The 25907-nt window shown below is 43.4% G+C and overlaps 1 protein-coding gene and 1 pseudogene across 1 annotated transcript in view; one reads left to right on the top strand and one right to left on the bottom strand.

Annotated features, from left to right (window-relative positions):
* Window positions 1–4142: 4142 nt before the first annotated feature.
* On the top strand, window positions 4143–4289 carry LOC123461358 (annotated as a pseudogene).
* A 421-nt stretch (window positions 4290–4710) lies between these two features.
* Window positions 4711–25907, bottom strand: part of Cachd1 (cache domain containing 1) — a 258103-nt gene continuing 236906 nt past the window's right edge. The window contains exons 25-31 of the mRNA XM_045149156.1: window positions 24637–24723; window positions 23394–23510; window positions 22016–22167; window positions 20035–20196; window positions 17957–18034; window positions 16987–17088; window positions 4711–6332 (exon numbers count right to left, since the gene is read on the bottom strand). Coding sequence (XP_045005091.1) covers window positions 6094–6332; window positions 16987–17088; window positions 17957–18034; window positions 20035–20196; window positions 22016–22167; window positions 23394–23510; window positions 24637–24723 — 937 coding nt within the window. The 3' untranslated portion in view covers window positions 4711–6093. The remainder of the gene's footprint in view (window positions 6333–16986; window positions 17089–17956; window positions 18035–20034; window positions 20197–22015; window positions 22168–23393; window positions 23511–24636; window positions 24724–25907) is intronic.

The following is a 25907-nucleotide window of genomic DNA, read 5'->3' as shown; positions in this document are numbered from 1 at the left end:
TGGTCTCTGCTCCTTGTTTCCACTCAGTTACTCACTCTAGCCTCTTTTTGCAGAGCTCCAGTGAATGTTCAAGAGTGAGGCACTCAGGTGTTGGGCCTGACACTTTCACATCCAACTTGACATAGAAGGCAAAGGGGTCACCATCAAGGCCAGGGTGGAACTTGGAGAGGAGTGTTTCAGGCAGAGCCCAAAGCATATGCAAAGGCCCAGAGGTCAGTGCAGGGCTGGTTCAAGGAATGAAGAGGCTGGGTGGCTGAATGGGGGTGGGAGACTATCATAAGGGCAGGATGGGGATGAGAGTAGAACCCAAGGGCAGCTGTGGAGAGACTAGGACAACATGGTAAGTACATGGTAAGTACAGTAGTATGCACATTAACTGCCCTCCAAAGGCCCACAGTATAAAAGGCTTGGTCCCATGAGTGGGATAATGGGACTATGTTCCATCTTCATTCTCTTTTCTGTTTCCTGAGTGTAAGGTGAGTAGTCTTCTCACATAGTCCTCTTGCCACTGCTCCACTCACCAGTGACCTGGAGCAACAGGGCCATATGAGCATGGATTGGAGCCTCCACAACTGTGAGCTACACAAAAGTTTTTCTTATTAGTTATCTAAGGAATTTTGTGACAGAAACTAATTGGGTCTGGACAAAGGCTTGCCAAGGAACACTGAAAGTTAGGAACATACCTTTACAGGGAAGTCAAACTTCATGTTTATATACATACTTTATGTTCTAAAAGTACTTGGCCGATGTCAGAAAGAAGGCAGTAATCCTGGTGGCTGCACTTTTACGTAAAATACTTTAGTCAGACCTCACCCAAAATAAGAGTGTGAACAGTATGAAAGAAACACAGGCAGTTTTATGAGAAATAGGAATTGAAAACCTTCCATATGTAAATTTCTTCTCCAAAAACTGCTACTGAAAGCCACAGTAAATGAGTATCCATGTATTTAAATCAGCCATGGGAATTATTTTTGCACTTAGACTTATGCATTCATCACACAAGTGATTATAATAAAATATAGACAGTGTTAATAGACCTATATACTCAAAACTATGTCTTAAAAAGTTGGAGTTGCCAGAGATCATATAGAAAAAACCCCATACTTGTAACATTGTATTAGTTGTTGGTTCGATATACTGAAAACAAACAATTGTCATACTAACTGATTAAACATGATTTAGGAAGATCAATTGTCTTTGTTCACTGCCTTATGTACTCATCAGTTTTGCAAGTAATTATGGCTCTAGTGGACACTCTAAGAAGTTAACTGTTTCAACAAACATTAAAGTACAGGACATAGCTCCATCCACACCTTTCAATGGCTTGCTGTCCACACTCTTGTCTTGCTACTCTATAATTTTTCAATTTAGAATAAGCCTTTAACAATCACATCAAACAATCCTAGTTAAAATTGTATTGAGGCTTTGTGTGCTTGTTTAAAAGCCTGTGTTTGTAGCTTTCAAATGAAGATGCTAAAGACTCAACCCATCTTAAACCATTAGACTGGCTGCCTCCCATCAGCTGCTCGAGTCAGCAGCCTCTCCCATTCCCGAGAAGAGACCCACTGTCCGCAGAATGTGGCCCTCTGAGGTTGAGGCTGTTAATTGTGAGCAAGGTGGCAGCCAGTGGGTCAGGTATTCCCTGCTGACTTCCTCACATTACAAGGAGACAGAGACTCTCCTTGTATGTAGTCCTGTCAGTCTGACTGGGCCAAAACAAGTTGCACTGACCCCGGCCATCAGAAGGGATGCTCTGTGTTGGCTGTGTAAGTTTGAGCTTCAGACCAAGTAAATGGTAGGGGAGGGAAACAGGATATTATCTTCTCATAGAATGAATAAGAGGTCCAGTCCTACCCCTAAAGTGAATTAATGGAATCATGTTCCTTACTCCATGTTAAGAATGGGGCTGGACAGCCAGCCTCATTATGCACTTGTAGCTCTACAGCCACTGAGGAAAGGATTATATCTGCAGCTTGTCACTGAACACTTGCCTCCTAGTGCATGGACTGAGGTGCACTGGTTACTGAATGACTGGGAGAGAAACGAGGAAGCAGTTTAGAGGCCACTGATTCAGTGGAGATATTCAGAGCTTGAAACCAGTTACACACAGAAAGGACAGACAAGAATGCAGGTGCTATGGTTTAACCAAAGGCTGTGGGTGAGTTTTAAGCTTGGGATTATATTCCAATTCAGTGCTCTGGCCCCCAAGATGTGAGAGGAAAGAATGAAAAGCTTAAAGAGACGGTTGGGTAACAGTGCTGAGAAAAACACTGAGGTCAGAACATTGAACACCTTTCTTTAAGGCCCATTCTCGGTGGGGAAGATCCTACTCACAAGGGGAACAAAATGGATTTGTGGGGATGGAAATCAGCTATTATAATAGTTTGCACTTCTCCAACATGTGACCCTATGCAAGTCTCATCCCTTTATATCCCTTCTTAGGGAGCATATAAATGAAAATAAAATGCTTTCCTAAAGGAGAGGGAGAAATCATGAATAAATATGAGAAACCCTGAACTAAGGGATCAAGGAAGAGACTCTAAAGAGATTTAGAGTTGATGGAGGTTGGAAAAAAAAAAACAAAAACCCATAGATCTTAATATATGTGTACATGCACATATACCCTTTTATCTTAGGATCTTTTTAAATTGAATTAAAAAAAATTCAATGTTCTTCTAACCCAGTCAGGAAAATTGACACTACTCTGTTTAAAGCAGACCAACAAGGATACAGATGAGGCCAGGCCAGACCAACGTGCTTCAGGAATATACCGATTCTACGAGACATGAGGAAGACAGCCTTTGGGGATGGAGAGATGGCTTAGCAGTTAAGGCACTTGCCTGCGAAGCCTAAGAACACATCTTTGAATCTCCAGGTCCCACGTAGCCAGACACACACAGTGACACAAGTGTGTAATGTCACACATGCGCAAGGGGGCGCACACATCTGGAATTCATTCATAGTGGCTGGAAGGTACTGGTGCACCCATCCTTTCTTTGCCTTTCTCTCTCACAAAATAATAAACAACGAAAGAATATAGCCTTTGGAGCAGTCCATTGCTAGGGGTGTGAGCCCAAGTGATCTTCTAGAATGTCTTGCCAGGTGCCAAAGTCACTTCGGTTGGCAAAATAAGTCTGTAGGGGAAACAGGATAGTTTTCCATATTGGTGAGGTTTAGCTGAAATTAAACAAAGTAAAGAAAAATGGCCAGTTTTCATAATTTCTAAAGCACATTTATCTGAAAAGCAGATAGGCATAGACAGAGGAGCTGTGGAGTTTGGACCAGGACATTGTCTTCCACCTGTCAGGTGACCTGGAGCACCCCGAGCTCCCGATGCTCACACCTGAGCAATGCTGGCTATGGGCATTAGAGGCCCATGGTGAGAGAGCATAGATGGAGTTGAGCTCTCTAGAGGATTCCATGAAAACCTGTTCGTGGTCAACAATGGCATCTGAGGAGCATAAGGAACTGAAATTTATCATTGTGGTAAGTTTCCAAAAATGTGATTTTCTTTTTTCAATCATTTTACTGTATGTGTGATGTGGTGTATGCACATATAGGTGCCCTTCTGATGCTCCCTTTGCTCACTTGCTTTGGGAGGGGTGGTTGTCACTCTTCTGCCTGGTCTTATTTTGAGCCAAAGTCTCTTTTTACTAATTTCAGAGGTTGTGGGGCTCGTATCTGCTCCTCTGCAAGACTGGGGTTACAAAAGTTCATGGCCATACCCAGTTGTTTTCTGTGGCAACCAACAAACATGTAAAAACTGTTATATGGAATGCTTGAAGATAAAACCTACCTTGGAAGAGGAAAACATTAACCTGGACTTCACAAGCTTGTATGGCACTCTACAGAGCCTTTCTAACCAAGTGCTGGTTCCTGGTTAGAAACAGTTACTTCCTCCTAGAGCTCAGTACAGTCTCATTGCAAAAGATGCAAAATCGCTTTTTCTAGAAGTATCTTTGAGATGGGGAGTGTTGCTTACATACATGTGCCAGGCTGGCCCTGCACTCACTATTCTCCTGCCTCCTCCCCCAGGGCTGAGAAGCCAGGAATGTCCCACCACGCTCAGCTTGCTGCTGGTTTCCAAGTGCCCAGCCCTGTAATTCTTGTTCTCTCGCCCCTCCCTCGTCACCATCAAGACTAGCACTTGGGTTTTGTTTTTTTTTTTTGGTGGTTGTTTTGTTGAATTAGTGGTTAAATGCTTAAAGGCAGGTGCAAAAATAAACTTTTGCCTGCAATCCAGAATTCACTGTTTGGGATAAGTTTTGATAAATACAAGTAAGAGAATACAGAGAAAGACAAAAAGCTGGTTTCTAAATAGATTTTTGAGGAGAAAAACTCGAACCCCGCCAAGGAGTTACTTTTATGGGAAGACAGGAAACCCATTTTACATTAATGACATGGGCTTAGTTACTTAGTCAAGAAAGGAGGAGACTACATATACATACATTTAAATAAACACCTTTTAAAATTAATTTTTATGGCCCTCCTTCTTCAGCAATTCCAACTTATAGGCATAAACATGACAGCTTTACCCTTTTGTTTTTTACTTTGTGCATTTTCTCTCTCACTGCTGTGTGTGAGATGGTGAAGAGGCCTGGAGTTGACAGGCAGCACTGAAAGGAGGCTGGCCTGTTTTCAGCTTGGTACTGACTTGCTAGGTCACAATGCAGCTTGCCTGGGAACATAACAAATGGTGGCAGCCTCTTACACTGTCCATTGCATACAGTTTATTTCACTAGACTGCAATTTTATACACAGTATGAGGGAGTTCTGGACAGCACATATGTAGCTTACTTTCTGTATTGCTGATGAACCATTTGTTTTACATTATATCATGATACCCTATCATTAAAACATTATTCAGTGAATTTTTTTTCAACTACATATAAATGGAGATTTACCACACACGTGGTGCAAAGAATGTTTTTATAACATATTTGAATCACAAGATGTGAATCTAAAATACATCATTGTAATCAGAACACTACTTTAAAATTACAATGCCCCATGACCCAGTAGCCAGATTTGATTAATCCCTGTATAAATCAAAAGCAGTTGGTGGGCAACTGGCAGCAGCTTTTAACAACAGATTTCAAAAGAAATCTGTAAGAACTCAAATTTCACCATTTTAAGATGTCTTCTCTGATTTGTTCAATATTCTTAAGAGTCAAAATGGGACATTTAAAAATTCATAGGCTTTAGAGCATGGAGAATAATCCCACTCTCCCCAAACTGAAAGGCTGGGGCTGTGTTATTAAGATTTCATAGATACCTAAGAAAAGCATTGTCTGGGAGTGAAATGAATTCTAAAGAAACAGAATTTCTTTGAAAACATCTTATCCCTCCCTACCTCTGTCAATGCAGAGAAAATACTGCATTACAAATAAAGCTTCCATGAAATGATGTAAACAAGTCAGAAAGATTTCTTCATTTTCCCATTTTGTGGACTGGGGCAGTGGGAAGATCACCAGTTAAATTAAGGATTAGAATTCCTTAATCAAAGAATCACACCATTACACACAAGAGCAGGGTAACTGCTGAGAATTTCTCATTGCCTTTCCTTTCTTTTCCCCATAGTATGAGAATGTTTGAAAGTTCAATAAATAGTAGAAAAATAATCCTTTACTTAGAAACTTTGAGACACATCACTTAGAGCTAAGGTGAGTTCTGAACAGCACTCATGGTGCCTGGGTACCACAGGGAGCAAGAGCAACTATCCAGGCATCCAGCAGGGTTTGGCCTCTGCTGGGCGGCTTTTCTTTCTTCCAGTTAAGGGAGCCAGATGCTCCTGGCTCTCAGGAACATTCCTCTGGTGGAGGCTCATTTAAACATTGTATCTATGTTTGGAGGTTCGCCTTCTGCTCCATTTCATTAAACCATGGAAGGCCCATTAATCAGGATTCGCCTCCATTTCTGAGCCAGTTTCAGAGCCTTACAAACATGATTGTGCTGTTTTTAAACATGCCAGCATGAGCAAATGAGTCAAAACTCTCTGGACAAAATACCGACACCAACAGTCTCCTGTCAAGGGCTTGGTGCGAGCTCTCCTCTTTGCAGAACATTCTGTCTCTCGCAGAGGCGAGGAGATTGTCAGCACTCGGCATCGACCGTGTGCACTGTCACGGCTGCCTGCAGGCGGTGGCTATGATGGAGGGCGGGGTGGTGTGCCCGGTACTGGTGGAACTTGTGACTCAGCAGGGCTGCAGTCTGAGGTGGTGTGTCCAGGTCCAAGTCCTCATCGTGGTTTCCAACATCCACCCCGGCTGACAAGGGGTCATTATTGCACGGAGGGTTCTCACTGTCTTCCTGTGGACTCATGGTGCTGTACCCTAGGAAGAGAACAAGATAGCACAGCAACTCAGAGCCTCAGGACATTCACATGGGTGATCTGGGAGAGACTCCCATCTGTGACACGAGGGTGCCAAACATTTGCAAGCCACATCAACAGATACTGTTGCTCATATTTAAAGTGAAAGAGAAATATCAAGTGTGTTTTCCCTAAAAAAAACAAACAAAAAAAAAAACAAAAAAACCCACAATCATTCCAGACAACCGAGAAAGTATGGAGGAAAACAAAATAAAGAAGAACAATCACTTAATTATGAGCAACAGCCCCAAACTGAAATCACCCCACATCCCATTATCTGCATGCATCCATCTTGACATTTTGGAAGCTAGCCTCCTAGACTTCTCTTTCAAAAAAATTTAAAAACATATTATTTATTAGGGGATGGAGAGAGAAGAAAAAGAGAAAGGGAAACATGAGAGAATGCCAGGGGCTCATGCTACTGCAAATGTACTCCAGATGCATGGACCACTTTGTGCATCTGGCTTTACATGGATACTGGGGAAATCAAACCTGGGCCAGGTGGCTTTACAAGGAAGGACCATTAACTGCCAAGCCCTCTCCCCAGGACCCCCTACACTTTTTTCAAAGAATAAAATGACCATTTTCTGCCACATTTAAATAGAGCCAATAAAATAGGCAATGAGCAGCTTCAAAAGAACATTATGAACAGGGTACTAGGTAGGGGGTGGGGGCACAGCTTTGAAATGCTCATGTGATGGACACCCACAGTCATGGCTATTGCATGGTTTGCAGCAAGCAATCACATCACATGACTCCTGAATACCTATGAGGCTTTTAATTTCTACTTTACAAGGGATAGAAATGATGATCAAAGAAGGTAAGAACTTGCCCAAAGTTTTAATACCCAATGAAATACCAGCTTCACACCTTCCCAGAGCAACTGGAAAGGAATCAACTATTCTCTGTGTAGGCTGGCTCACAATGTTTAAAGATTAATTTCTTCCATCATTCTAAGTAGTACATGTTTCAAAAGAAAATATGCTTTTTGATCAAAGGATTCCATTCCAATAATCCTGGCATGTTTTTAAATATTGCAAAAATCTCCTCTAAACATTTTGAGAAATGACAGCTCATTAATATCTCTGCCACATCTCTGTGTCCATCAGTTTTCACCCATAGATAAGTGCTCATCACACTGGTGCTTGCAAAACTGGTGCACTTTCCCTCAGCCAAGCAGGAGGGGTATGTGCTTGAAAGGTCTGTGCTGTGCACACCTAGGAAGGCAAATCTATGTCCTCAACAAAACAGCACTCCACTGGCAGAATTTTACAGTGCAACCAACATCTATTGGGCATCTTGTAGGTACAGGTCATTGTGTAGGAGGACACTGGGGGCATAGCAAGATGAAAAAGTTATTTTTGAGACATAAAACACTTTAATATTTACCTACTACAGAATACATGGGCTGAAGGGGGGAGATTAAAATGCGAGCCATGGTATATCCTAATAACTATAATATGTGAAAATGCAACAGTGCTTCCTCTCATGCCGACAGTGATAAAAGCTACAAATGAGGCACCAGGACACCCAGGAGAAGGGTGAACTAATTCTGGCTGAGGGGATGAGGAAGGGTTGTTATAGATATATTTTAGTTGGGCTGAAGTGTGTGAACAGAAGTTTGGTAAGTGGGTAGAGGCAAAGAAACAGGATGAGAACAGCTGCAAAGTGTGAAACTGTAAGGCCATTCTTTTTTTTTTTTTTTTTTTTTTTTCAGAATAATTCACTATGGAGTCTCAGGGTGGCCTCGAACTCATGGTGATCCTCTTACCTCTGCCTCTTGAGGGCTGGGATTAAAGGTGTGTGCCACCACGCCCGGCTTATAAGGCCATTCTTGTAGAATGTGGTTTGCATGTATGTTAGCAGATAACTGGAGGACAGCTGAGAAGTGGATGGGTCCATTAAAGTTAGACTATGATGCCCATACCAATGAGGAAAGAGATGTAACATTTCCCCGAAACTGGCCTGCAATGATCATTCCTATTGTTCAGAGGATGAGTGAAAGGGAGAGGAAAGTGAGGAAGTTAAGGCAACAGGACAATGAGTAATGAAGAATTAAAATGAGGTTGCTAAGCAACCAGCTGTGATATGGGCAGTTGTCCAGGGAGGGGTGGTTAAAGGGCTAATAGTGACTGACTAGAATCAGGATGACGGCAGAGGAAACCTGGAGTCTCAGGAAAGAATGACTTCTTTTGGTACAATGTGATTCTGAGAGCCTGCAGCATGCATGTGATCCTGACTGAATACATAAGCATGTTGTGTGCAATGGCATCACTGTACTCCTTGGGCAGGTGCCATGCCAGAGACTGGCAAGAGACAGGGAGGAGGGAGGCTTTAATGCCTGAAAAGCCCAGTCAAGAAGGGCACCCACAGTGCTGGAACAGATGCATACCAATGAGAATGAACACTAACGTGGAAAACTAGGCCTACCCCTTGAAGAGGTGTTATGATTTAGATGTAAAAGGTATCCCATCGACTCGTGTGTCTGAATACTTGGTTCCCTGCTGGTGGTGCTGTTGGGGAGGCATGGAATCTTTAGGAGGTGGAGTCTTGCTGGAGGAAGTGGGTCACTGGGATTAGGTCTTGAGGTTTTATAGCCAGGACCCACTTCCTTTTGGCTCTCTGCTTCCTGACTCTGCAAGGGATGTGGCCAGCCAGCCTCCTGCTTATGCTGCATTCCCCACCATGACGGGATGAATCTCCTGGAACTGTAAGCCAAAACAAACCCTTCTCTTTAGCTGCCTTTTGACCAGTATTTACGTGACCCTGAAGGATAAAGAAAGAGAGCACTGTCATCAGGGTGCAGGTACATGCAATAGCTATGAACAAAAGTCTCAAAGGCTAGGCCGCTTGGCACATAGGCCCAGGCCAGGCCAAGAAGGCTGGTCACAATCACCAGCTAGGATTTTATGATAAGCATGGGTGTGGGTGTGTGGCCATGGAGCCTGAACAGAAGGGAGGCAAGGGTCAAAGGCTTAGAGGTAGGGCCTGAGCCTGGGCCTCAGCAGATAGGGGCTTGTCTGTTCAAGGGACTGGGCACAGATACAAGCTCCTGCTCACTCACAAGTGCCCATGGTACTTGATCACTCATTTACACCTAGTGTTAACCTAGTGTTTAGCTCATGGTGGCTTTACCTTCATGGTGTCATACTGTGATGGGATTCGTGGGAAGTGGTGGAACGTAGAAGATGGAAGGATATGACTAGAGGCATGTCCTGGAAAAAACAAAAACAAAAACAAAAAAAACCTTTCTCCTGACCCTATTTGCTTCCTGGCCATGAGATGGAAGAACAACTTTACTCCACCATGCCCTTCAGCTATGATGCTCTGCCACAGAAACAGCAGTGCAGCCAAATGTGGATGGGAACTGCTTACACTGTAAGCCCGAATCAACTTTTCTTCATTCACAATCTTTCTCTTGGTGTTTTTCAAAGTGATAAAAACTACCACAGATAGTTGTTCAGCCCCTCTGTTTTATCATCTGGAGGGGGTAGCAAGCTGTGGGAAAGCAACACAGACAGACATTTTCCCACTCAACAAAGGAGCTGCTTACTAAATGTGATCACTAAGAACGGTGATGAATTATGAGGACGCACAGGGTCCCTGGCTATTGAAGGGGAAGCATCACTTAAACACAAAGGTGACAACCATTACTTTCAAGATATACATATAAGGTGCCTGCAAAAGCAATCTCAAGCGAGAGACAGGCTTAGCAATGAGGCCAGGCATCTACGAGAAGAGCCCAGATGAAGTCTGCACACTTAGGCATTCTGTTGCTTCCTAAGAAACTTGCTCCTAAGGTTGCTAGCTTGCTGCAGGGACTCGTGCACCATCTTGTGGCCACAGCAAGTAACTGCGGGAGGCTCGGCAGCCTCTCCAGAGTTTGGATTTCCTTTGACTGGGTTTTCAAGCCTCAGCTTTTGCCTTCTAAGTATTTTGAAATTTGCCAAAGATTAGGGGGAATTCTCCTTTCAAAAGAAAAAAAAATGTTGTTAAATGTAAATATGCACCAATTTTTTTTCTTTCCTTATTTTTCTAAATTTATACATATTTTTCTTTATTTTTGAGAGTGACAGAAAGAGAGAGAGAGAGAGGGGGGCAGAACGAGAGAGAGAGAAAATGGATGCACCAGGGCTTCCAGCCACTGCAAATGAACTCCAGACGTGTGTGCCCCCTTGTGCATCTGGCTAATGTAGGTCCTGAGGAATCGAGCCTTGAACCGGGGTCTTTAGACTTCATAGGCTAGTGCTTAACTGCTAAGCCATCTCTCCAGCCCTCCTTATATTTTTTGAGAGAGCATTTCACTGTGTAGCCCAGGGTGGCCTCAAATGTCCAGCGTCCCTCCCACACTTATCTATAAAATTATGAATTAGTAACAAAATATAAATTCACAAGGAGAAAAAAACATATGCTTTGTTTTTTGAGGTAGGGTCAGCCCAGGCTGACCTAGAATTCACTATATAGTCTTAGGCTGGCCTTGAACTCAAAGTGATTCTCCTACCTCGGCCTCCCATGTGCTGGGATTAAAGGTGTGAGCCACCATACTAGGCCCTTTTTTTGCCCCCACCCTTTTAAAATATGCTTGTTTTTTAAAATTTAAAACTAAGAGAGCAGATTATTAAATAAAGCATATATTCAATAGAAATATTTTCAATAGAAATATAAAGCAGATATATGGTACATAGTGTCTGGCAACCCAACTTGTAAGTCTAACAGTTTGCTGAAAAGCAAGGATTTTCCAGTCATCATAGAATATTTACGAAGGTGGTGCTGAAATACAGAGCAGAGCAGAGCAGAGCAGAGCAGAGCAGAGCAGAGCAGAGCAGAGCAGAGCAGAGCAGAGCAGAGCAGAGCAGAGCATGTGCCTGGTACATGCCAGGTCCTGGTTTACATCCCTAGTGCCAAGAAACAAAAGAAAACAAAACATCCACCCCCCCCCCCAAAAACAAACTAGCAAAAGGGCTGCAGAGATTGCTCAGTGGTTAAAGGCACTTGTTTGCAAAGCCTGATGGCCCTGGTTTCATTCCCCAGTACCCACATAAGGCCAGATAAAGTGTTGCATGTGTCTGGGGTTTACAGGGTCAAGAGGACCTAGTGTACTCATATTCAAACATACACACACCCTAATAAATAATAAAATTGTTAAAACAACAACAAAAAAGAAGCCAGGTGTGGGATGCACTTCTTTAATCCTAGCACTTGGGAGGCAGAGGTAGGAGGTAGTGAGTATAAGGCCAGGCTGGGACTACAGAGTGAGTTTCAGGTCAGCATGGGCTAGAGGAAGACCCGACTTCAAGAAAACCAAACAGAAACAAAAACCAAACAACAACAATAACAAAAAAATCCACTAAAAAAAAAAAAAAATCAAGAAACAGAAAAATATCCTGGCTTTACTAGTTTCTTTTAAAATTCAAAGCTTATTGGATGGGCACACAGAGTATTTCTAAGTAAATAAGAAGCTTTAAGTTTTCAGGCTTAGCTTGGTAATATTGTTTTAATTCTAGAAACTGCACTGTGCTTCCTACCACAGGCTGAATCTTCTAGCCAAACTCAAGAACTTTCATGGAAATGCCAACTGTGCAGCACAGAATTCTGGCATTATTATCCCATCAGCTCACAGGCTGGTCCCAAGGAATGAACTATCTCCTTGACCTTTTCATATCTGCTTCAGTCCTTCTCTGAGAAACACGTCTCATTCCATCTTTCGTCAGTCTCATGAGTGCATGTGTTCATTGATGGCTTCCTCCTAAGGTGTAAATTCCTTCCTGGCTAGGGGGAAAGAAGGCATAGCCTGAGCTCCAACTCTGTTTCATTTCATCTTCACAATAACTTTGCCAGAAGAAAATTTTAATCCTACTTTTAATTTTTTTTTGGTTTATTTTTATTTATTTATTTGAGAGCAACAGACAGAGAATGAGGCAGAGAGAGAGAGAGAGAGAATGGGCGCGCCAGGGCTACCAGCCACTGCAAACGAACTCCAGACGCGTGCGCCCCCTTGTGCATCTGGCTAACGTGGGACCTGGGGAACCGAGCCTTGAACCGGGGTCCTTAGGCTTCACAGGCAAGCGCTTAACCGCTAAGCCATCTCTCCAGCCCTTAATCCTACTTTTAAGAATGAGGAAACTGAGATTCAAAATAGCTTATAAGAAAAAATAAAAAGGGGTTAGTGAGAAGGGAGGTGGAATATAAAGTGAGCTCAGCTTGTCATTGTCTCCCAGGCTGATCCCCCACACTGCTCTGCCTCCCAGAAATGACCAGGTCCCCTCCTTACCCTCTTCACAGCGCCCAGCAGGTAGTGGGCGGCTAGTACACGAGGTATGGGGAGAACATGCAGTACTGTGCTCATGTGAACATGCTTGTTTACATCATGGGGACATTAACTGGATGCCTCCACTTTTAGTGACCCACTGTACAGGTACAAGGACATGATGACATGCAGCTAAGTGCTATTGACTTTATGATGCCTGTGGAATATGTGGGGTGTAAATGCCCCCCACTTCCCTTTGGTGTTGTATTCTGTCTGTATGGAAAAACTCTGTTTTCCTTCCTTGGGGATAGCAGGAATTTAATTACTAAGAAAAATGAGAAAGCAAGCCCTTCACTGGATCCCTGTGTGTGATATGCTAATTTTATCTGAGCCATGGCCTCCTCTGTCAGCTCTCTCAGACAATGGGAGGGGCTTGTTGAACACTGATCACTCAGCCCCCACTCTGGTATGGACACCCTGGGAGAAGGGAGTTAGAGGATTTGGTATTTGTGCTGAATAAGAAATTATTTCTGCTAGCCCCAAGCCTGTTTTAGTATTCAAAGGAGAGAGCCCAGAATTGCCTACCAGAAGAAATTTATGCAGGTTTAAAGGTTTTTTTCGGGGAAAAGAGCCAGAAAGTCAAGGCACTGAAAAAGTGTGGTTCTGCTTTAATTCTCCACAGAATCTCTGTTCTGCTTTGTGGGTGGGAACGCCATCAATCGCAGTCTCCCATTTTCTCCGGCCTCTCTCCATTTTGCAGAGGGACTGTGCATCCCAGCCATAAAGTAACAGGGGACTCTGGCTCTTGCTTAGTGCACATCCAAGTGTAACATGATCCTTGGAGGCCCTTTTCTTGTTTGAGGACAGATGTGCAAAAAGCCAAATGAAAAGGCTTAATTATTGATACAAAAAGACCTAGTTCTAGAAGGAAAATAAAATTGGTTTGTGTGTGTGTGTGTGGGGGGGGGATTAGGTAGCTATTTTAAAAATTAAAAAAACAAACAAACACCAACACCATCATTCTTTGTCATTTTAGCACACTGGCAACTGTGATGTTCAGACCAGGACACCATCTGCTGCTCTTTGTGACAGGAAGCAATGGGTCACTGCAGAGGGGAGAGGCCATGTGGCATGGCCAGGTCTTTGGTTCAGTACCCAGACTTCCTAAGTCATGGGCTTACTTGGCACTTAGCACCACCTCCTTGGTTTCGTCTTGGCTTTTCCTGAGCACCACACCTATACTTAAGGTATCTGCACAGCATCAAACATACTCATTCTTTGGCCTCTAACATCCTTGGCACCTAACTTTTCCTTAACCATCTTTCAGGACTTAGTAAAAATGATACTCTGGCAAAGTCTTCTTGTAGTCTCCTAGACTACAGAATGCTAGAAGACAGCCCAGACTCTTCTCACACCCAGGAGACCATGGCTGCCAAAGCCCATTGGCAACGCCAAGTCCTAGGGAATGTTGGCTTCCCTGATTCGCAAGCTCCAGGTGGACAGTATGACCCCATCAGTTATAGTTCCAATCATCACTGTTCCTCACAGGCTCATGTGTTGAAGGCTTGGTGGCACTATTTTGGAAGGTTCTGGGAACTTTAAAGGTTGGGGTCTAGCTATAGGAAGTAGGTCACTTGGAACTGGCTCTTGGGGTTATATTATCCCTGGCCACTTCTTGGTTTACTCTGTTTCCTGGTCTGCCATGATGTGAACAGCTGGCCTCTGCTATGAGCTCCCACCATTATTTTCTATTCAAGCACATGGGGCCAAGTGATCATGCATTGAACTTATTTAAGCCATAAGGCAAAATAAATAATTCCTCTCTTAAGATGTTATTGTCAAGAATTTTTTTTTCATACTATAAAAACATGTCAGAGAAAAATGTTTCTATAGTATCAGTTCATTTTGGGTTTAGTTTTGTGTTTATTTTCCCTCAACTTCACCTTCTCCTCCCCCCACACCCTTTCATCCCTACTGCCTAGGCCTCAAGTTGCCTATCTAATCATGTCAGCAACTCAAGCTGACCCAGGTTAGGAACCACAGATGAGTGAGAACATGTGACATTTGTCTTTCTGTAATTGTGTGTGTTCCAAGTCCATCCATTTTCCTAAAAATTTTGTTGTGTTTTTTTTTTTCTTATAGCTGAGTAGAATTCCATTGTGTCTATGTAAGACAACTTCATTTTCCATTTGTCTAATGATGGGAATCTGGGTTGATTCCAGTTCTTAGCTGTTATGAATTGAGCAGCAATAAACATGATTGAGCAAATTATCTCTGTAGTGAAGCATGGGACATTTAGGGGAAATGCCCAGTAAGGGAATAACTGGGTCTGTTGGTAGCTCTATGTTCATCTTTTTCAGGAATCTTCATATTGATCTCCATAGTGGTTGTATAAGTTTACATTCCTACTAACAGCGGATGAGGGTTCCTCCTTCCCCACATCCTTGCCAACATTTGTTGTTGTTTAATTTTTTTTTTAAGGATTGCCATCTTTACTGGAGTGAGGTGGAATCTTGTAGTTGTTTTAATTTGCATTTGATGGGTTGTAAGGATGCTGAACACTTTCTTAAGTGTGTGTTAGCCATTTGTATTTCTTCCTCTGAGAAATCCTTATTCAGTTCTCTACCTTATTTTTTGAGTGGGTTGTTTGATTTTTTTATTGTTCAGTTTTTTGAGTTCTTTATAGATTCTAGATATTAGGCTTCTGCCAGTGGCATAACTGGCGAATTTTTTCTTCCATTCTGTGGGTAATCTATTATAATCTGCTTATAGTCTGGTCTGTGCAAAAGCACTTTAGCTTCATGAGATCCCATTGGTTGAGTGGTTGTCTAATTTTTATCAAGCTCAAACTCACCCATCAAATTCTCCCTAAATCAATAATGCTTATCCCATTTAATCTATGCTAACTTCATTCTCTATTGGAAAATCTGGTTTTCATTTTCAGAAGGCAGCAAGACACAAGGAGATAAACTACCCCTCACATATTAGCCAAGGCCCAGGTGAAATCACAGAGGAACTGGGGAGATGAGCAAGAGTGCTGCTTCCATGGTGAGACTGACAATCAGCGCCAGGGTAAAGGAAACAGATGCTGAAGATATTCAATACTTACCAAAGCAGAGATCCAGAGGCTCCTAAGAGGTCATCACTGAACTAGACTTAAAACATACCTACCAAGGCTCAGAGAATTTTGCTGGAGAGGGGCCAGAAATATTGTAAGAGCCATAGATTGGGACATCATGCCCAGGGGCATTGCTTCCCTCCAATAAGTGACTGCTGCTCCCACAAGCCCATGAGGAATACCTGCAACCCCACTGAGGAGAGGCCCTTGAGGAATGGGGGTAGGGAGGAGGGAAAAGATGGTACCAACACATGATGCATCCATACAAAGTATGTTCTTAACAAAACAAAAAATTGATAGGAAAAAATAATGGAAGAGCCAAAGGAAGTGCATACAATGCTATCTTCCAGACACAAAATGGCCTAGATGTTCCTGACCTTATAGTACCTAATACTACCTACACAAGACCCTTATAACAGGAGGAACAAAATCATGGCATCAAAACAGAATAGACTAAAGCCAGGCATGGTGCACACCTTTAAGTGTAGAACTTGGGAGGCAGAGGTAGGAGGATCGCCATGAGTTCAAGGCCACCCTGAGACTACATAGGGAATTCCAGGTCTGCCTGGGTTACAGTGAGACTCTATTTCAAAACAATAACAACAACAAAACAAAACAAAACAAAACAACAACAACAACAACAACAAAAGGAGACTAACTGGAAAGAAGAGGTTTTCAATGGAGGGGGACTTGGGAGGTGGAGGACAGGGGTAATGGGAGAGAATTATTGTGGTTTATTTTCTATAGTTATGGAAGTTGTCAATAAAAAGTTTAAATGGAAAAAAAGTGTCAAATACAATTTCTTTTTTTAAAAATTTTTTTGTTTATTTTTATTTATTTATTTGACAGTGACAGAGAGAGAGAGAGAGAGGCAAATAGACAGAGAGAGAGAGAGAATGGGCATGCCAGGGCCTCCAGCCACTGCAAATGAACTCCAGACACATGCGCCCCCTTGTGCATCTGGCTAAAGTGGGTCCTGGGGAATCGAGCCTTGAACCGGGGTCCTTTGGCTTCACAGGCAAGCGCTTAACCGCTAAGCCATCTCTCCAGCCCTCAAATACAATTTCTTTATGGAGAAAACCTTAGGCACAACTGATGAAGATTGCCTTATGCTAGGGATTGCCCTTGGGTCCTAATAAAAGTGTCATGCTTAGGTAGAACAGGAGAGAGGTTGAGAGGGAGGTGAGAATATCAGCACACAAGAGTAGAGCAGGCTTCCAAGGTCTTCTAATGCAGGCAACCAGACCTTACCATGATCACTTTCAGTTCCTGACCGGCCCCAGTAGCGCCGCCTCCTTTCTGGACTGTGTGCATGTCGTTCGATGACTGCAGCAATGAACCGAGTATTGCTAACTGTGGGAAGCCAAGGACAATTAATGTCATTCTTATACCAATCTTTCATTACAGCAACTCCCTTGCTCTGAGCTTGCATGCTCACATGTTGGGGAGTTATTCTTGAAAAAGCTACGATAAGTAATTTAAAAAGAACCCAGCAGACAAGGGAAGCTGACTTAAGAGCTGATGTAGGAGAAGTATATAGCCATGCAACATGCACCAAAAGGCCGAGTTTATGTAGGTGAAAGCCAGGTGTTTCTACATAACAGAACTCTCTTTGGATAAAGAAAATGTTCCTCCTTTCTCTAATGCTGTGTACACTAGTTAAGGTACTAATGAAGCAGATACTAAAAACTTCTTTCTCAAACCTATGTTGGAAGGCAATGCAGAGATGAGCTGCTTTAGGCCAAAGCACTCAGTGCACAAGGTAACATCAAAAAATTCTTTTGAAGCTGGGCATGGTGGCACATGCCTTTAATCTCAGCACTCAGGAGGCAGAGGTAGGAGGATCTTGTGAGTTCAAGGCCACTCTGAGACTACATAGTTAATTCCAGGTCAAAAAAAAGTCTCTTGATTCCAGTACTTGGGAGGCAGCGGTAGGAGGATTGCTCTAAGTTTGAGAACACCCTGAGAATCCAGAGTGAATTCCTGGACAGCCTGGGCTAGAGTGAGACCCTACCTCAAAAAAAAAAAAAAAATTCTTTTGAGATTACCTAAAACAAAGCAGTGACATACACTTATGTCAATGAAAAAAGAGAAGGGGGAAAAATACCCACTGTGTCAAGGCTTCTTAAATTTCAATGCAAGCCAAAAGGACATGAGAAGGCGTGTTCGCTTGGGCTGGCCTCCTGCTGGGCCGCGCTGCCGGAGGCAGCTGAGTACTCACTGATGCCCCTGTCCTCATGGCTGTCGTCGTCTCTTTCGTCTCTGTCATTCTCCAGGTTGGACATTCGCACTGACATCTCTACCCAGAATGAAAAAGAAAGAAATATGACTATTTAATCAAACAAAATCTTGGGCTTCAGCACTTGTGTGATGGCTGGGCAAAGCACCCCATCAAAAATGAGTTCAGGGGCTGGAGAGATGACTTAGTGCTGGTTTAGGCACTTGCCTGCGAACCCTAAGGACTCAGGTTTAATTCTCCAGGTCCCACGTAAGCCAGATGCACATGGTGGCATGTGGAGTTTGTTTGCGATGGCTAGAGGCCCTGGTGTGCCCATTCTCACTCACTCTCTCTCTCCCTCTGTCTCTAATAAATAAATCAAAATAAAATCTTAAAAAAAAATGAGTTCAGGACCCAGGTGTGGTGGCACATGCTTTTTGTTTGTCTCTTTGTTTTTTGAGGTAGGGTCTCACTGTAGTTCAGGCTGACCTGGAATTCACTCTGTAGTCTCAGGGTGGCCTCACCTTCTCAGGGATCCTCCTACCTCTACCTCCCAAGTGCCTTGAATCCCAGCATTTGGGAGTCAGAGATAGGAAGGGCACCATAAGTTCGAGGCCACCCTGAGACTACAGAGTGAATTCTAGGTCAGCCTGAACTATAGTGAGACCCTACCTCAAAAAACAAAAGCAAAAACAAAACAATAACAACAAAAATGAGTTCAGGGCTGGTAAAGGAATTGGGTGGTTAAGGGCTAGCCTGACATGTATTGGGCTCAATCTCCCTAGCTTGGAAGAAAATGAAGTGATGTCTTCACCTTTTTTTTTTTTTTCAGAAAGAGGGATACAAAAGAACAAGAAGCAAATAATCAAGAGGCAAATAAAATTGATTTTCTTAAGAAGAGGAGAAAGAAGGCTGGAGAGATGACTTAGTGGTTAAGGTGCTTGTCTGTGAAGCCTAAGTACCCATGTTCAACTCTCCAGGTCCCACATAAACCAGATGCACAAGGTGATGCAAGTGTGCAAGGTCACACATGCGCACAATGTGATCCACATGTCTGGAGTTGGATTACAGTGGCTAGAGGTACTGACATGCCAATTCTTTCTCTCTTTCTCTCACACACACATTAAAAAAAAGTCCAGTCTGTTGGGCTTGCCTCAAAAAACAGTGGATGGAGGTCAACTCATCTTTCCCTCTGCTAAGACAACTGAAGTGGAAGGGAAGGGCCCAAAACCATGACGGACAGGGCTGATAAAATAGTGTTAAGAAATTACAAAGGGCCAGGCATAAGGCCATACTTGATGGTCATCCAAAATCTAGCCAAATCTCACCAAAGCCAGGTGCTCTGTAATTATCCCTGTGGCTAAGTCAGGGTTGCAGTCAGTGAAACTTGCTAATGTCAACCTGTTATTAGTGCAGCAAGGCTGAGCTAAGTAGCCAAAGAAGAGTGATGAGTTCAGTTAACCTCCACAAAACCCAGGTTCACACACCCCTGGAACTTCAGGAGTGGTGGGGATGGTCACAAAGTGGTTTTGTTCTCTTCAAATGAGTAGAGATAGCAGACTTAAAACTCTTAACATTGGGGGGAGGGAGGGAATTACCATGGGATATATTTTTTTTATAATCATGGAAAATGCTAATAAAAATAAAAAAAAACTCTTGACATTAAGATTGAGGTTAGAGATTGTTTTGTACTAGTCTTTAGTGATTTATTCTATTTGGTGAACTTGGATTATTCATCTATGTTTATTCACGTGCTGTAACCAGGCTGTAGACGAGATTTATGTTTTCTTTTCATACCAAGAAGGTCAGCACATGTGACACAGTCTTTCACTTGGCACCTCAACTTCCTTGCCAGGCTTACAGTGATAGAGACCATTGTGATAGAGAGAGGAGCCAGGAATTTTCTGGTGAGTCAAGATGGGGCTTGTGGAGTTTAGGCACTGAAGATGATAGCAGGTTTTGGGGTGGGGGTTTCTGGGGTAACTCCAAAGAGTCACTCTGCCTTTATAATTTCTGAGAGCTTTAACTATGGGCTGCTTTCCTAATCTCAGAACCAGCCCAAGGAGGCTTTCTACACTCACCTTGAGCAGCCAGAGGTGACATATGCTGGTGGCTGCGGCGATGAATCTGATGGCGGTAGGCATACACAGCGAGAACAAGGACCATGATGCAGCCCATGATCCCTCCGGCCACAGGACCCACGGGGGCACTCTTGATCATGTTCAGTGTGGTCACCTCATCACCTTCAGTAAATAGACAACAGATATTCCTCGTCAAGAGCTCCGAAGTGTGGTGGGAGGGGGAGGGGTGGAAGGCGGGAAGAACCAGGCTGTGGGTTGGGGGGTGGTCTAGGGGAACATCTGCGGTGCCCCCTGAATTCCTTAAAAGATCCACCAGAATGTGGATGAGTAGAGAATGAGTGGTGGCTTCATTGAATTCTGGCTTCTCGGGAGCTGGTTGGCAAGGGCAAGGGCAAGGGCAAGGGCAAGGGCACAAACAGAAGGGCTGCTGCCCAGTTAGCAGATGAGCACTGCGGCCTGGCTGCTTTCAGAAGAGCAAGCAGCACCTGGGACAGAGGTGAGGGCCATGGAAGTTTTATAGGAAATAGGTGACCTAGTATCTGAAATAGGGGACTTGAAGTACAAGAAGTCTATGCTGAGCAGACAAGATTGCAGAGCCTATGGGCTCCCTTTACATTTGCATTTGCTTTGCATTTTCAGTTGGGAAAACTGCAGAGGAAAGTCACTTTTTGGAGCACCTTTGAATCAACCATCCCCTCACCTGCTTTGGTAGTAACACAAGAGCTGAAAATTCTCTTTCACATGAGCTTTTCTTTTTCTATATAGATTATGTGCAGATACTATAAATCAAGATATAGATGGCCCATATGTTATGATGATTTGATTTAGATTTTCTTTTTCTTTCTTCTTCTTCTTTTCCTTTTGATATTTTGGTTTTTCAAAGTAGGTATCCCTTTAGCCAAGGCTGACCTGGAATTCACTATGTATTCTCAGAGTAGCCTCAAACTCACAGCAATCCTCCTACCTCTGCCTCCTGAGTGCTGGGATTAGTAAAGGTGTGCACCACCATGTCCAACTTGACTCAACTTAGATTTTCAATTCTATGATGGTTGAAAAGCAATACAGGAAGAAACTGGGCAGACTCTGGCATGGACCTTGTATTGGGCTAGTGATGCACGGCGGGGCATTCTCTCAATGGTGGGCAGTGCAGATTCTACAGCTCCCCACCAGCCATGGGCCCCAGGCAAAGAGCCAACACCACAGTGCACTGTGAGCACAGCAGTAATGCTTGGGAGGCTAGATACATCAAGTTCATGTTCATTTGTTCAACTTATAAATTTGTAAAGACACCTAAGTTGAGGAACATCTATATTAAATAAAGTTTAAATATTTGACTTACCTGAGTCAGTTAAGAATTAGGACATGGCACTAATTTTAGAAGCTACTAAAAAAATAAAAATCTAATGAGAAGTATAGTCTCTTTGGCAGTATTTTCAAGGACTTGGGGTGTGATCCTAGGGCTGTTGTCATATGGTGCCTCTGTTCCCCTTCCTAAGCTTCTGTAGGAAGCATGATGGCATCTGCTGATCCTGCGGTCCTAAATAATGATGCATAGTTATACAACTCCTGCCTTGCAAAGGCTGCATGGACAGGGGAGAGAGGAAGGCTGCAGCACACAGGAGATGTGCAGTGGTCTCTCTCTACATCACTGGCTCTGTGCTTCCGACAGCTGGGACCCACATTCAGACACAATCCAGCATTCGGCCACATACAATCAGTCCTGAGTTTCTCACAGCAGGTTTTATGGGAATGAATTCCAGCCTTGCAGAATTTGGCAGGACAATTGGCTGCTCACTGTCTCTGCACAGAGTATTCAGCTAGCTCTGAAGGTACTTATCTGCCTCAGTTTGGTAGTCAGTGACTATTGGCAAAAGAATCAGGGAAGCTGGGCAGAGGGTGATTTTTAAGCTTCTGTCCCAGTATATAGGCAGGAAAATTGCATACAAGAATCAAATTATTGTTTGGATCCCAATAAACGTACCTATTGCTCCCAAGTCATCAACGTAGGGACTTTTGGCTCCCACAATTCCCCCAAAGCATTCCTTCTGGGGTGCACAGTAGGATTTGTCCAGGTGAGTCTTTCCATCACTGTCCACCACACACCATTCACAGTCCAGCACACCGAAACAGTCCCTGCCAGACAGACAATGCTTCATGTTCCAGACAGCAGTGTGGGGGGAGAACAGGCAAGCCTGGGCATCAGACCACTCTCAGAGCTAGTACTCAACAGTGCTAGGAACAACTGCCCCGTAGGTTCTTCTTTTTTTTTTTTTTTGCACAATGGGGAAAGCAATCTTTTGCCTGGGGATACCTGCTGTATGCCCACTGACACTGGAAATGAGGGCAACACAACTGCTCTCTGTGCATTACATTACAGCCTCCCACACTGCGTGGATTAGCAGCAGAGTGGTTCACATTCATCTTAAAAGACCAAATGGAAATGGCTTCAAGGTTCGCTATGTTTGGGCCTAACATTCCCCGATGTGTGTGGTCACTATAAAAAGGAAGGAAGTAATAACTAAATACACTTAGCAAGTACCGGACCAGTAAAAACAGGTTTCCTAACTGCCAATTTCTGACAGCCTTTAAAATATTACATGCATAATGGCTTTTTTTTTTTTTTTTTTTTGGTTTTTCGAGGTAGGGTCTCACTCTGGTCCAGGCTGACCTGGAATTAACCCTGTCATCTCAGGGCGGCCTTGAACTCATGGCAATCCTCCCGGCTCATAATGGCTTTCTTAAGCGAGTACAATGGTGGAAATAACCCTGAGCTTAATTGGTGTGGTGCTAACACAGGACATCCCAAACCAATAGGTATGATGGCAGACCATTCCTCTGCTAAAGCACAGACCAAAAGCTGAGCTGCCTGTCCCCTGCCTAGTCAATTGGCAACTAGGACAAACTCATTACCCCTAGTCAGCCACAGCCACTGCTCCCAAGATATCTAGTCCAAAACACCTGAGTGGGAAGTGGGGAGAGATTGTGGGGCTCTCAAAACTGCTATGAAGCAGGTTTGTTTGCTAAAACAGGAACATGAAAAAGTTTGGAAATAACCTCCAGAGCCCTGCTGCCTGGGTCTTGTTTCTGAATCTCAGGAGATCCCCTCCTTTGCTACATATCTCTCAGTTTGCTAATTTCAACAAAACCTTTCCACTCACAGTGGAGGCCCTTACCTATGGTACAAATGTCAGGCGGCTGTAACAAGTTAGAAATGAAAACACTTAAGCTGGAGGACAGAAGGCTTGGTGTCAGATAATGAAAAGCTGATATATATTTAAAGCATCATGAATGAGGGTATACATATCAGCTCAAACAGCTCAGTGAGGCTCCTGGCCACTGTTCTCTGCTAGGTGTCTTACCCACTTTCCATCCTCTGGCTGCACCTGCTGTTAACACACTGGTGCAAGGCATCCTGCAGGCTGGGATCGATAGCTGTGTATGTCACTGGCTCCTGGTGGACCTCACAGCTTGGATTTCTATGCAGAAAGCAAGTCTGGAAGTTGAGACCAGCACCACCCACATTCTAAATTAAGGTTAGACAAATTGAGTTTGAATCTTGATTTGCCATTTATTGCCATGTTGGGTCAATCATTTAACAATTCTATCCTTCAATTTGTTTATTTATATACAATATAAATAATATATGCTTACATGTAAATGTAATCATAAATACTCAACATTAACAAGGATGCATAAAATCAAAAGTGTATTCAACCTCCTGTGTTTATAATTCTCAATTTTACTTTTCTGAGGTAACAGATATTAACAATTTGTTTATATGAGAGAGAGAGAGGGTGGGGGGGAGGGAGGGAGAGAGACACAGAGCGCGAGCACGCGCGCACAAGAGAGAGTGTGAGATGGGCACACCAGAGCCTTCTGCACTGCAAATGAACTCCAAACTCAGGTACCACTTTGTGTATCTGGATTTATTTAGGTTTTGGGGAATTGAACCCATGCTGTCAGGTTTTGCAAGCAAGTACCTTTAACCACTGAGCCATCTCTTCATCCCTCACTGTTAATTTGATGAGGGTCTTTTTAGATTTTTCTTCTATGTCTAAAAAAAGTACACTGTATTGGCATACACATACAACCCACACTCTTTCCTTTAAGTTCTAGGAAAGGGATATTTCATAATTGATTTATCACTAATATAAATAACTAGAACTGTATCATGTATGCACACATGTGAACAGTATCTACATATTTATCACAGGTTATCACTGATTTAAAAGTGACACAATGTGCATAACATACCTGTCACATACCAGGCATGTATCTGGTATGATTTAAAAAAATATTTATCAGCACGTGTGTGTGAGACACAAACACCGGGGTCTCTTGCGGCTGCAAGTGAACTCCAGATGCATGCATCACTTTATGTCTAGCTTTATGTGAATGCTGGGAAAATGAACACAAGTCAGTTCCTTTAAGTGCTAAGCCATCTTTCGAGCCACTTTCATATGATTTTAAATTTATTTTTGAAAGGAGAAAGAAAGAGATGGGGTGAGGGAGAGAGGGAGGGAGGGAGAGAGAGAGAGAAAATGGGCGTACCAGGGCCTTTCAGTCAGACAGATACACAAACACACACACACACTCACTCACCTGTTCTCTGCATTGGTGAGGTTGCCAGTACACTCATTGACCTCTAGGGGGCACTCACAAGGACATTCACATTCATTTTGTTCCATTCTGAAAGCAAAGAGATAGTTACTGGGCAGAACTAGATATCAACAGTATATTATATATGAACTAGGGACTTCAAATTAAAAAGCCTTTTTATTAGTTACAAATAACTGTAGAAAGTGAAGTTATGACCAAAGGTTTAAATTGCAGTTGGCCTTTGTTGCAGCTACCTTTCCTTAGCTGAGACAAACACCCAACCAGAAGCTGCTTATAGGAGGAAAGGGTTTATTTCAGGCTTACAGATCCAGGGGAAGTTCCGTCAGGGTGGAAGAAGCTGGCTCCCTCCACATCCATTGCAGAGACAACTACTAGCATCAGCAAGTGCAAACAGCCAGAACTCAAGCTGCTCTCTATACCTCTAATAGGGCTGGACTCAAGACCCCAGTGACACACTCTCTTTCAGCACGACTCGGCCTGCTGAGGAAGCTTAATCAAAAATATCTGAGATGGGCTGGAGAGATGGCTTAGCGGTTAAGCGCTTGCCTGTGAAGCCCAAGGACCCCGGTTCGAGGCTCGATTCTCCAGGACCCACGTTAGCCAGATGCACAAGGGGGCGCACGCGTCTGGAGTTTGTGTGCAGTGGCTGGAGGCCCTGGTGCGCCCATTCTCTCTCTCTGTTTGTTGCTGTCAAATAAATAAATAAAAATAAACAAAAAACCAAAAAAATACTTGAGTCAATGGACTGGAGAGATGGCTTTGTGGTTAAGGCGTTTGTATGCAAAGCGAAAGGATTCTGGTCTGACTCTCCAGGACCCACATAAGCCAGATGCACAAGGGGCATATGCATCTGGAGTTTGTTTACAGTGACTGGAGGCCCTGGTGTACCATTCTCTCTCAAATATATATATGCATATGTGTGTGTGTATGTATATATGTATGTATACACACACACACACACACACACTTGAGTCTATGGGCTGGAGAGATGACTTAGTGATTAAGGTGCTTACCTGCACAGCCTAAGGACCCATGTTCAACTCTTCAGATCCCATGTAAGCCAGATGCACAAAGGTAACACAAGCAAACAAGGTTGCACATATGCACAAGGTAGCGCACGCATCTGGAGTATGATTACAGTGGCTGGAGTCCCTGGCACACCAATATTCTCTATTTCTCTCTCCCTCTCATTAAAAACAACAACAACAACAACAAAAAACTGAGTCTATGGCAGACATATATTTACATTCAAA

Source organism: Jaculus jaculus, chromosome 5 (genome assembly GCF_020740685.1).
Source record: "Jaculus jaculus isolate mJacJac1 chromosome 5, mJacJac1.mat.Y.cur, whole genome shotgun sequence".
Lineage (NCBI taxonomy): Eukaryota > Metazoa > Chordata > Mammalia > Rodentia > Dipodidae > Jaculus > Jaculus jaculus.
The sequence above is the reverse complement of the archived record's forward strand: the minus strand, read 5'-3'. Positions and strand labels throughout refer to the sequence as shown.